The 12,922-nt window shown below is 40.0% G+C and overlaps 1 protein-coding gene across 2 annotated transcripts in view; it reads left to right on the plus strand.

Moving 5' to 3' along the window:
* The window catches only part of tun (N-terminal glutamine amidase tungus), a 100,853-nt gene that overhangs the window by 54,149 nt on the left and 33,782 nt on the right, over positions 1–12,922 (plus strand). For both annotated transcript variants that reach the window (XR_016546788.1, XM_090370691.1), the window contains exon 4: positions 11,522–11,673. Coding sequence is in view for 1 of the 2 variants with exons in the window: in XM_090370691.1 (XP_090226817.1) it covers positions 11,522–11,673 (152 nt within the window). In the remaining variant the exon portion in view is untranslated. The remainder of the gene's footprint in view (positions 1–11,521; positions 11,674–12,922) is intronic.

The following is a 12,922-nucleotide window of genomic DNA, read 5'->3' on the forward strand; positions in this document are numbered from 1 at the left end:
AAAGCTTTACAAGGAACTGCCGTATGTGTCTTCATGAAAGATTTCTGACCTTGTATGGCGTCGGCATGGCTTTTTTTATTAGCTCTGGATGTTTCATAAGTGTCTTTTTAATTTAACAGGTTTCATGCTTTCGTTAGCCAGTTTTTCGTAGCATATTACGCACAAAGGATGTTGCTCATCATCAACAACACTGTAGGTGAAGCCGTACTTCATAAATTCCTGGCCGCCTCTGTAGCCCGGTGGGTAGGAGCAGCAGTGGGTTGCACACGCTTCTTGATTAGACCGGGGTTCAAGCCCGTGACCACCAAATACAGAGGATGCGGAAAGGTCAGGGAAGGACCACCGCATATCCCAGAGCAATATGGCCTTAGTTGCTAATGCTCCTAAAAACCAAATAACAACAACATCATAAATTCCTCTTGATATTTTCTATTCTTTTTCGTTCCTTTTGATTTGGAATATGATGGCTCTCTACCAGAAATTGGTGGTTGCACTTCACTTGAAATAACATTGGTTTTCACATGATATAATATTTCTTACCTTATTCTGAAGTACATATAGCAATATTATTGTCGTCACTCCTCGGCCTTTTTGTTCTGATTACCCAGTTGTCCATGGTAAAATATGTATTTTTTTTCTTCTTAAAAACAACGATAATAATAATGAAACGTGCAATAGAAAAAGTAGCAGAAGAATGAAAAACACATCCAAGCTGTATGAAAGCACCAAATTACAAAGCAATGTAAAGCACATGTGCAACACACTTGCTGTATATATTTACTGCTGCATAGCAAGCACAAATTAAGAGCTAAAGGGATTAATTGAATAGTACTTCTCGGTGCTACTCATTGCTGAGTTGTATTGAGAAGTATTAACATATATTGAGAAGCTGCATCAGTCAGCCGCTTTTTGTGTCCATGGTCAGTGAGCAAATTAAGGCAAATTACAGAAGCAGTAGGGTTCATTCGTATCTCAGACTTAGTTCCAGTAGTAAGATTTCTAATGTACAGTATTGAAAAAGTAATTTTAACAACAGGTTTAGTAACAACAGTAGCTTTTATATGCACAAAAAAAAAATTTATTTAAAAATTTCCGCTACCACTTTCATTTATCTGGCAACCCCTCTAGGGGTTGCACTCCACAGTTTGCACACCACTGGTTTAGTGTATCAACTAAAATATCATAAAAATAACAAAGCGTCACACAGTAATGCTAGCATCACTTGAGGGTCTGAACTTGTCTAGCTGCGGAACCAGCTAGAATATAATCCAAACTCTATATTCGCTCATCACTTTATCATGGTATAACTTATTCTTAGAGAACTAGCTATATGGAAATAACCTTACCAATTTGGATAAATTATGAATTGAAATTTTATCGCTACAGAGGACAAAGTAATAAACTTGTACCTGCTAGTATCATTAAGATCATCAAGGAGCTTGTGCTAAATGGTAAATAAGTGGGCTGTGTTAGGATAAGAGTAAGAACAGGTGCAAGTATAGTAAATAAATTTGATGACTTTGAAGTAGTAATCAAATCATCTAATGTGGATATTGTAGGGATATCAAAGACATGGTGTCACTCAGATATAAAGGATTGAGAATTTGAATATGAGGAGTACCATGTGTACAGAAAGGACATATATGTATGTACATACACTGTGCTGCCACTTTATTAGGTACACCTACCTAGTAGCATGTTGAGCCTACTTTAGCTTTCAAAACAGCCTGAATTTTTCTAGGCATGGATTGAACAAGATGCTGAAAACGTGCAGGAATGGAGTACCATGCAGACGTGTGTCGCGCAGTTCCTTGAGATTCGATGGAGGTGTAGGCCTGCAGTGAACAGCCTTTTCCAGCTCATACCAGAGATGTTCAATAGGATTGAGATCTGCAGACTGAGTGGGCCACTGCAACAAAGAAAAGTCATTGTCATGTTCCTGGAAGTACCATCTGACTGAGGATAAATAACATGAACGGATCAACTTGGTCAGCAACGATGTGGCATTCAGACCTGAATCTGTGGGTATCAATGAACCCAACTGTGCCAAGAAAACATTCCCCACACTATAACACTGCCCCATCACCTTTCACAGTAGTCGTCAGACATGACGGGTCCATGGATTCATGTTGTTTTCGCCAAATTCTGAGCCTTCCATCAACATGATGCACCAGAAACTTCAACTCGTCAAACCAAGCAACTGTTTCCAATCCTCGATAGTCCAATGCTGATGTTGCTGTGCCCACAAGAGGCGTGCTCTCTCTCTCTCTCTCTCTCTCTCTCTCTCTCTCTCTCTCTCTCTCTCTCTCTCTCTCTCGTTCTTCATTGATAACAAAGGTACGCAATGTGGCCGTCGGCTGTTGTAGCCCATTCGCGACAAAGTGCGACTAGTGGTCCGTTGCGATATTTTGTTCTGCACACCAAGGTTGTATTCTGATCTGATGTGTGACATTGTGGCCCGTCTGTTTGCTTGCACAATTCTAGCCATCCTCCTCTGACAGCTCTCATCAACAAGCAGTTTTCTCCCACAGGAGTGCCGTTGAGAGGATGTTTTCTGTTCGTTGCACCATTCTCGATATACCCTTGAAACTGTGGGTGCGTGAAAAGTTGGCACCTCTGTAACCAGGTGGGCAGGAGCAGTAGTGCGTAGCACACACTTCTTGATTAGACCGGGGTTCGAGCCCGTGATCACCAAATAGGAGGATACGGAAAGGCCAGGGAATGACCATCGCATATCCCCGGAGTAATATGGCCTTAGTTGCTTAATTAAAAACCAAACAACCAATAGCGTGAAAAGTTCAGAAGAACTGCCATTTCAGAGATGCTTTGTCCAGCATGTCTTGCACCTACTACCATGCCACGTTCAAAGTCCGTTAGATCACTCCTTTTCCCCATTCTTCCTACGGTGTGTACACTTAACTGATACTTAAGTTATATCCACAATTGTGGTCATGTGACTTGCGATTTGTGTGCACAGCAGGGGTGTACCTAATAAAGTGGCAGTGCAGCAGTGCATACATGCATAGGCAGATTCAGGGTATGGACATGTGCCCCCCCCCATGCTGGCATTGTAGGTAACGAAACAGCAGACCAGGCAGCCAAACATCCAGACAGTACCGCACCTCCATCTTACCAAGTACCCTATATAGATTTACTAACACATATCCGACATATCTGTAGAGACCAGTGTTTAAACATTTGGAAGACCCACATGAACAATAAATTGTTTGAAATTAAACGTGAACCACAACTATGGAACTCCAGCTACAGGCGAAAGAGCCATGAAGAGGTAATACTGGCAAGAGTCCGCATAGGGCGCACACACCTGACCCACCTGTTCCTGTTCATGGGTGATGATCCTCCTATATGCATGCATTGTTCATCACAACTTGCAGTCCGCCATATTCTCTTAGACTGTTCAATTCATTCTCACATCAGAAATCATACTTTCCGCTCTCTGTCGCAAATGCAAGAACCCTTATCACTAACTCACCTGCTGGGAAACAATGCTTTGATATCGATGGGTCAACTGTTGATGATCCTGCTCAGGTAGCTAACAAACTAAATGAATATTTTGCATCGACATTCACACATGAGGAGTTATTCAGCGAGGGGAATGCCAGAGGTGTATTCAACTCTGGCAGTAAGCTAGAGAATCTTGTAATAACTGACAGTAAAGTGGAGGAGAAATTGTTGAAGATAAATACAAGAAAGGCACCTGGGGTTTTTTTTTTTTTTTTTTTTTTTTTTAATGAGAACCCCAAACACGAGAGGTATTATAACCTATAGTACTTAGTACCGTGCTTGGGTTGGAGGTTGAGAAGACGAAAGAAGATATTTGTTGATATTGGACTTGAACTTCTGTAGATTGTAATTTTCAGGAAATACGTATGAAGGAAGGTTGTTCCAGAAAACGGCAGTTGAATGGATAAATGAGGAAGATGAAAAGTTGGTTCTGTGGGTTTGAAGTTGGACAGTAAATGGATGTTGGCTGGTGGCGGCACGTGTTCGGACTGTTTTGAAAGAGAGAGCGGGAATTATAGAAGCCAATTCAGAAGAACAGTGCCCATGGAAGTATCTGTAGAAGAGGCATGCAGCAGAAACAGTGCGTCTATGAGACAGCGAGCGGAGAGACTCTGTTAGAGATGAATCATTAATTAACCTAACTGCCCTCTTCTGAATGGAATCAAGAAGCCTGAGAGAGGTTTTGGGGGCACGACCCCAGATGTGGGAACAATATTCCATGGCAGGGCGGATTTGCGATTTATACAGAGTGAGCAGCTGTTTGGGAAAGAGAAAGAGAAAACCAAGTTTTTTAGATGCAGAGGAAGCAATATTTGTAATATGCTTGTGCCAAGAGAGAGAGATTAGAAGTCAGGGTAATCCCCAAAAGAGATATATCATTTTGCCTAGAAATCGGAGTGTCACTAAAGATAAGCATAGGAGCAGAAGAATCCTTTTTGCGAGATATAAGACAAGATTGAGTTTTAGAAAGGTTGAAATCAACTAAGTTGTCTTTGCCCCACTGGAGAATTACCTGAAGATCGGCATTTAAGGAATTGGTAGCAGATTTCCGAGAAGTTACAGCTGATTGAGCAGGACAAGGTTTCTCAAAATGGAAAGTTGAATGCAATGTGCTATCATCGGCAAAACTATGGATAGGATTTCCAGTCAATGGAAGAAGGTCATTGATATACAAGAGGAAAAGAGTGGGGGAAAGAACTGAACCTTGGGGGACACCAGCATTAGTGGAGAAGTTAGAAGACAGAGAGACATCTACCATCACCCTCAGTGAGCGATCAGTGAGAAAACTGAATAACCAATTACTAAAAACAGCTGGCAAACCATAAGATGGAAGCTTGTTTAGAAGAGCTTTATGCCAAACACGATCAAAAGCCTTTGAGATGTCAAGAGCAACTACTTGTGTTTCACCGAACCTTTCCATTGGATTAGTCCATAAATGGGTAACATAAGCCAGAATATCACCGGTGGATCGACACTGACGGAATCCATACTGACGATCGTTGATCATACGGAAGGATTCTAGGTGGTTTAAGAGTTGGCGGTTAATTGATTTCTCCATTACTTTAGAAAGAGTAGAAGTAATTGCAATGGGACGATAATTGGATGGGAGGGATTTGTCACCCTTTTTAGGAACTGGCTGGATATGAGCAAATTTCCAAGCAGAAGGAAAAACACCTTTGGAATAAGAAAGTGAAAAAAGGCGGCAAAGAATAGGAGTAAGTTCAGGAGCACAGGTTTTGAGAACGTGGAGAAATACCATCGGGACCTGGAGCTTTCTTAGCATCAAGATTCATCAAAATCCTTCTAATATCCTTTTATTGGAAGACCACAGGAGGCATTGAATGGAGCATGTTGGGAATGGTGGGAGGTGTTTTACCAAGATCATTAATACATGAGCTCAAAGAAAAATGGGATGCTAGCAGGTCAGCTTTTTTTTTTATCCTTGGCTGAAGTGACAACAGAACCATCTGGTTTGGACAGAGGTGGGAGCAGAGATGGGCAAAAGTTGCGGCCAATAGCTTTGGCAAGAGACCAGAATGCTCGGCTACCATTAGAGCAAGAAGCAAGTTTTCTACTCTTAGCCTGTTCAAACTCTAGTTTGGACTGATTAATAACTGCTTTACAATTGTTGCGAGCTTTGGTGTAGGCAGAAAATGAAACTGAAGAATTAGAAACAAGCCAATTACGATATGCAACGTTTTTCTTTTGGACAGCCTTAGCACATTTATTGGAAACCCAAGGTTTAGATAAAGGACGAGGTTTTAAAGTGGAGTGTGGGATAAAGGATTCCATTCCTTCAAGAATAATTTCACTGACACGATCTGAGCAAACGTTGACATCAGAAGTTTTGAAACAGTAATCAGACCAAGGAAAAGAAGAAAAGAAGTCTCGCAGGTCATCCCATTTTGCATTCTTGCAATGCCAAACAATACGAGGTTGGGAATAGCCATGAGATAAAGGTTCCATTGGAGAAGAGGCAATCACCAAGTTGTGATCTGAAGTGCCTAAAGGACCTCTCACTTCAACCTTGTACTTAGAAGGGTTGTTTGTGAGAAAAAGATCAAGCGTATTGGCTGTATGATTAGGATTGTCCGGTATTCTTGTAGGTAAATGAACAATCTGTGCTAGGTCATTAGTAATTGCAAAAGCCTCAGCATCTCGACCTGCTGGGTCGGTGTGACTAGAAAACGGAAGCCAGCTGGAGTTGTGAACGTTAAAATCACCAAAGAAAATTACCTCACTGTTAGGAAAGTTGGACTGGAGAAAGTCAAGTTGCAAAGAGAGGAAGTCAAAGAGCTCCAAGTGATTAGTGGAGTTGGGAGAACGGTAGAGACAACAGATGAATTTTACACAATGAGGTAGAGAGATTTTAAGCCAGTGAAGATCAAAGAGAGGGGATTCCAAATTGCCAAGTCTCTGACAGGGAATATCAGAATGGACATATGCACAAGTACCACCTTTGAGACGAAAGGAATCATACAGCAAATAATTTGGACATCTGAGATGAGCAGTAGTTGAATCAACTGATAACTGAGATTCAGTCAGAAAAAGTACATGGGGTTTGGAAGACTGCAAGTGGAAATGGACATCGTTGAGATTAGAATTGAGACCACGTATATTTGTGAAATGAATTAGGAAGTCCTTGGGAGGTTTAGATCTTTTCGCAGATAAGCTTGCTCTATTATTTTGACAATTCATGGTGTATTCAATAGTAAGAAAAAGTGGGTGGGACATGCTCTATGAAGTAATGAAATTTTTGGATATGGCGTACATGTGGTAAGAATATACCCAGATCCTTGACATAACGTGGCCTCGACAATGCTCCCCGCATACACACTACTTGGACTCCCTCCAGTCACTATCTGGCAGAGTAGAGGTAGCAAGATTATACACTAGCTGATCCGGAAGCTTCCTAGAGAGTTACCAATAGGTTCAGTCCGGTGTACTAACTAGCGGCCGGCCTGCGAACACCGTTTTAGAGCTGTACCCTCGAAATGTAAGGAATATTGGATCTCGCCACGACATTCATCATAACCTCAAAAATCATCAATCATACTGCATGGTGGATGAGATAGGGAAGGGTTGGCCGGAACTTAGCTCTAGAGACTAAACATGGGTTCCACCACTTCAAGCCTCCAATAAGCAAAGTGGTGGTATTTCACCGGTTGATGAGAGTCATCTACCACCTAGCTGCCTGGTAACATAGAGGGGCGGCATTCCTCCATGTGGTGTGGGCGCCACACCTCGACCCCTGCTTACGTTGCTTCACACCTGGGTGGTCATCCACCATGTACTTGTGCATGAAAGTTATACCTAGGATTACTAACAGTCCCACCATCGTGAAGGTGCAAGCAGAGGATTTGGCTGTCATAGACCGTCCGGACTTCGCCGAAATTGGGTCCACTTTGACTTGAGTGTCACCCGAATATCAGTTCCATCAGCGTTTTAGACTCCCAGGTAGCAAGAACAGCTTGTCTGGCATATCTGAGAGAATGTCTGTGACAACCTCAAGGGTGGATGGGATCTATCCAGTTATATTAAAGGAGGCAGCAAAGGAAGTAAGCAAACCCTTAGCCATAATTATGAGAGCTTCCTTGGACTCAGGGGAAGTACCCATGGACTGGAGATGTGTAAATGTGACCCCAATTCACAAAGGAGGATCAAAGGGCAACACAAGTAATTATAGACCTGTTAGTTTAACTTCTGTTCCCGGAAAATTAATGGAGGCACTGGTTAAAGAAGCATTGCAGCATCATCTAGACAAGACTTCAGTTATAGCTCAGACACAGCATGGTTTTGTTAAGGGGAAGTCTTGCCTGACCAGTTTGATTGGATACTATGATGCATTCACAAAAGAACTGGATGCAGGGAATAACTTTGATATTATATACTTGGATCTTAGAAAGGCTTTTGATACTGTTGCACATGGAAGACTGCTGCACAAATTGGAGCAGTGTGGCATTGGAGGCAAATTGCTGCTATGGATAAAAGGGTGGTTGAGGGGGAAAAGACAGAAAGTGGTAATCAATGGGCACTGCTCATCGTGGACTAATGTTATTAGTGGAGTCCCTCAGGGTTCAGTATTGGGTCCATTATTGTTTTCTGTATTTATAAATGATATTGAAGATGGTATATCAAGCTTAATGTCCAAGTTTGCAGACGATACGAAGGTTGGCAGGGTTGTCAAGGACACTACTGACACTATGCTACTGCAACAGGATCTGGAAAGGTTGAGCAGATGGGCTGAGAGGTGGCAAATGAAGTTTAACATTGACAAATGTGAAGTACTACATATGGGAAACAGCAACCCCAGAACAACGTATCAACTCTGTGGTACTACACTGACAGTGGTAGAGAATGAAAGGGACCTGGGGGTGGTTGTGCAGGCAGATATGAAGTTCTCTGAGCAGTGCAGACGGGGCTGCAAGAGTATCTCATGGTGTAGTGTCAATGATATATAGGAATTTTTCTAACAGGGATAAGGAGGTGATTATTCCCTTGTATAAGGCAATGGTCAGGCCACACCTAGAGTACTGTATACAGGTCTGGAGGCCTCATTTCAAGAAGGATATAGAGATGCTGGAACGAGTACAGAGAAGGGCAACACGATTAGTGAATGGAACAAAGGGGTGCTCTTACGAAGAAAGGCTTAAGTTTTGCAAATTACAGTGTCTGGAGACTAGGCACCAGCGAGGTGATTTGATAGAGGTGTATAAAGCCTTGAATGGTTTGAGCATGCTCAATGCTGATGGGATTCGTCCTCTTGCTCAGAATAATCACCTGAGAGGGCATAAATTCAAATTGAGGAAGGACAGATGTAGGATAGACGTGAGGAAATTTGCCTTTAGCCAGCGGGTGGTTGGTTGGTGGAACAGACTTCCATTCCTTGTCGTGGAAGTTGATAGCCTAAATAAGTTTAAGGCTCAGCTGGACAGGTATTTCGAACGAACAGAGGGGTGAAGTGGAAGTGGTTACTTTTTATTTATTTTTTATTTTTTTTTTTGGCCGATGCTGCATAAACTTGCTTTCTTGCATCAAATGCCTCCAGTAATGCTAATGCTAATTTGGAAGATTAATCAATCAGTTTTCCTTCTAAAACTGCCCACCAGTTTACTATCTGTTGCTGCCATGATTCTGTTTTAGGCCATCAGGTTTTCCAAGTGTAACTTGGTAGTCATTGCCTGTTTAATGGGATCTTCTATGCTTGCAAGTATACCCAGCTGATTTATTTCCTCTGTTTCAGCTTTTTCCTGACTCTCCACAATTACTGGTTATACCTATCCTTTTCTTGCTCTTTTAGTACTCGATGGCCCTGGTGAGCAGTTGTCTCAGCACATCATCATTGGTGTATTTTCACTCATTCTACTAATTTCTATTATAGGAAGATCTTCCATTTCTAAGTCAGGGTTTGATCCTGATGTTTCTACAGCCATTTTTTTTCTTACATTTTTCTTAGTTCTACTGATTGTACTAAATATAAACCAGATGACAGATATCCAGGCAAATAATTCAATACAGGAATACCTCGCATAGCGCGGTTAATTCATGCCAAAAAAAATACCGCACTGATCGAGGTATTATTAGTATGTATTTTAATGTAATGCGTTCCGACAATTTGATTATATGGGTTGAGTTGCAAAAATATATAGGTGTTTGTTTACAATAAATTGATGCACACGAAGTTCTTGCAAAAAAAGAAACTAAAATGATAAAAATGAAAAATACTAGTAAGTACAGTAGAAATGATTTTTATTGCAGTATGTATATACCAAAAGAATATAAGTGAAGTATGTACTGTATTTTTATTTTGAAAATTAACTGATCAGCTTAGTTTGCACAGTTTTTTTCTTCTTTTTATCTGCATACATCTCTTCATAACATTGAATGTCATTTTGTAACGCCTGCCTTACTTTCATACCTTGTTCAATGTTTGGATCTAGAAGAACACTCAGCACCATTAAATTTCTTCTTTCCACTCATATTTGTGTATAAAGGTGTAAGGTTTTTTAAAATAATTTTTAATAAAAATACACAGCGAAAAATATTTGTACAGCTTTCACACAATCAACGACCTCACCGCTCGGAATCTAGAGTGTTTACTAATGTATGAATGCTAGCATAGTCTGTGTATAATGGGAGTTTCGACAACAGTCAGAATAGCCTTGAATCCATAACTCATTGGCCTATGTGCTGGCATTATAATACATACATACCAAATGTATTGGTGCGTAACGCAGTTAATTTTTTTTCAATTTGTAAACCGCGCTATAGTGAAACCAGCGCTGTTCGAAACCGCGCTATGTGAGGTATTCCTGTACTAATTTTGTAGTAATATTCCCACTACAACCCAAGTTTCAGCTATCTGAAGTTTTGGGGGTGGGTAAAGAAACATTCACGAAAATCATCAATAACAAAGAAAGTCACTTGAGATCTATGTAAAAACATAAAATAAATTATAGTTAGATAGATTCCTTGGTCTAAAAACCCATATTTCAACATTTCTAGCCCCAAAATAATTACTATTGGTAAAGTTCTGAACTGAAAAAAAAGTGCCATATGTCACTAAATTATCATCATGGCAATGACCATAGCGAACGTGAAGCGACAAAAACAGCTCAGAAATAGACAAATACAGTAAAAGTAAAAGTGAGTTTATTGTAAAGTAATACAATAAACTCACTTACCTTGTAATTGCTAAGGGGTGACATGAATACTTACCTTTGAAATGCTGATAGCCATTATTATATTCTATGTTGCGCTTGAAATTTGGTACTGATGTTCACCAAGGCACAGTGGCCGCGATTGTCATCTTCCTCCGTATACGATGAAATTTACTTTGTTCTCCCCTAGTGGTAATATTCTGCCACCTACATCAAGCGCAGCTAGACAGCATGCAACTGTTCACATCGACGCCCTCTAGTGGACTTCCCAAGATGTGCTCTGTGATATTTTCCATAAGATGTTGTGTGAAGCATGAACTACCCTCTTGCATGAATAGTTTTCCATATAATGGTTGTTCCAGTAGACTTTTTTTTAGTGTGCTAACTCCCCCCCCCCCCAAAAAAAAAAAAAACCCACACATATCTGGCAACTAGGTTTTTGCAGGGTGGTGCCTAGATCCTGAGACAATTTGTTGAAGCCTGCTAATGGCACCATTACCAAAAGCTTACCTTTGTAGATGAACTTAGTAAAGTCAATTCAATGTTTCTTTTAGTGTCATCAGGGAAACAAATTTTTATTTTATATAAGTTTGACTCTCCCCCCCCCCTCTCTAAGAATATATTAAATATATAATATTGTGTAACAACTATTCCAGATTAGATATTAATGTTAAATTTAGTTTATCTGTAATGATGTGGAAGAAGCAACTTCCACATCTCATTTCCTTTCAGAATTTATCACTGTTAAATGATCATACTTTATAACTTTAATTTCTTTTCTTAAAATTGCATTACTTACATTAATTAAAGTTTTTTTTTTCCTCTCCATTTTGTAGGACTATCATGTGATACTTCTGCATGTTCCACCGGATAATAGTGAAACTTTGGTGTATGATTTGGATAGTATGCACCAGTTCCCAGAAACATTTCTCACTTATGTAAATGCAACATTCCAGCCAAACTTTAAATTGAATTTGGAATATCACAGGCAAGTATATTTTAATAGAATATCATATGTAAATGGCATGGAATGTTTATCATTGATACAGTTTAGCAATACAAAGTATTACTGAATAAATCTGGATTTTTTTCTTACACTGGACTTTTCTGGACATGAGCCACTATTAATATAGTTGGGGAAGAAACCCACCAAAACACAAGGTGGGGCCACATTCTACAGTAGTTCAACATCCCTTAAAAAAATATGCCTAAAAATACCTGACAACAATCCCAGAGGGCCTATATACTACATAAGGTGCAGTTGTGTGGTCACCTGCATCAGTGGCTTCAATTCAGACTGGATAAACACAGGATGCACTGTATGGTAGGTCGAACAAATTGGATACAACCTACCATGGCATCCAATGTGAGAATCTTTGGGGATTCAAAGATACAACTGTACTCACCACTGATCAAAATTACAAAAGAAGAACCTTCAAGGAGTTTCTTCATCAGGATTTTTAGTGATCATTCTTTAAACATAAAACAAGGATCAAACATCAACATCCTCAAAAAAACAATATAAAATGAAACAAAGAAACGGTTACTCACCAATCATGAGAATACCAGCTACCAGACCTCACCACAAGAAGAGAAGTGAAAAACAGCTAGACATTGTTGGAACCAATAGGATGTAATGTGCACAATTTTTGTGTAGATGTGTAAAATTTCCAGTTCACTGTCATTATCCTAGCTGAACCTCCCAATTCACAGCTATAGAACCAGCACAGTTGTCTTACAACCTGTGTCCTCAGGGTGGTCCTTATTCGTTGGGACAGCCACCTACCGTAATTGTACCTAGTTATTCTTTATAAAGCCTGTTCACTAGGAGAATAAAGTTGTAATCAAATTGCGATGTAGGAAGTAAGAGGGCCATATCCATAGAGCTATAGGTATGTCAGTTTTCGTGGTTACCATTTTATCTTGGTTATAATTTTAAATTCCTGAATGCACATCAGATTGTCTTTTAACATAATATCAGCCTTACAGCTTTTCCAGAATACAAAGTGTTATGAGCAATTTGATATACTGTAGTTTTATTGTACAGCATCTCAGAAACAGGAAGTATCATCACAGACCATGGATAGTAGAATGGTCAATTAGTAGGCTTCATATATGTCTAAAAGTTTATGCCCATCATCCATTTTTCTTTTACAATGATAGTTCATAGGGTTTTTTTTTTTTTTTATAATGATAGTATTAGTTCTTAATGCTGATTGTTCTGATTTACTGGCTTT

This window comes from Mastigoproctus giganteus, chromosome 3 (assembly GCF_048544385.1).
Source record: "Mastigoproctus giganteus isolate SK-2022 chromosome 3, ASM4854438v1, whole genome shotgun sequence".
NCBI lineage: Eukaryota > Metazoa > Arthropoda > Arachnida > Uropygi > Thelyphonidae > Mastigoproctus > Mastigoproctus giganteus.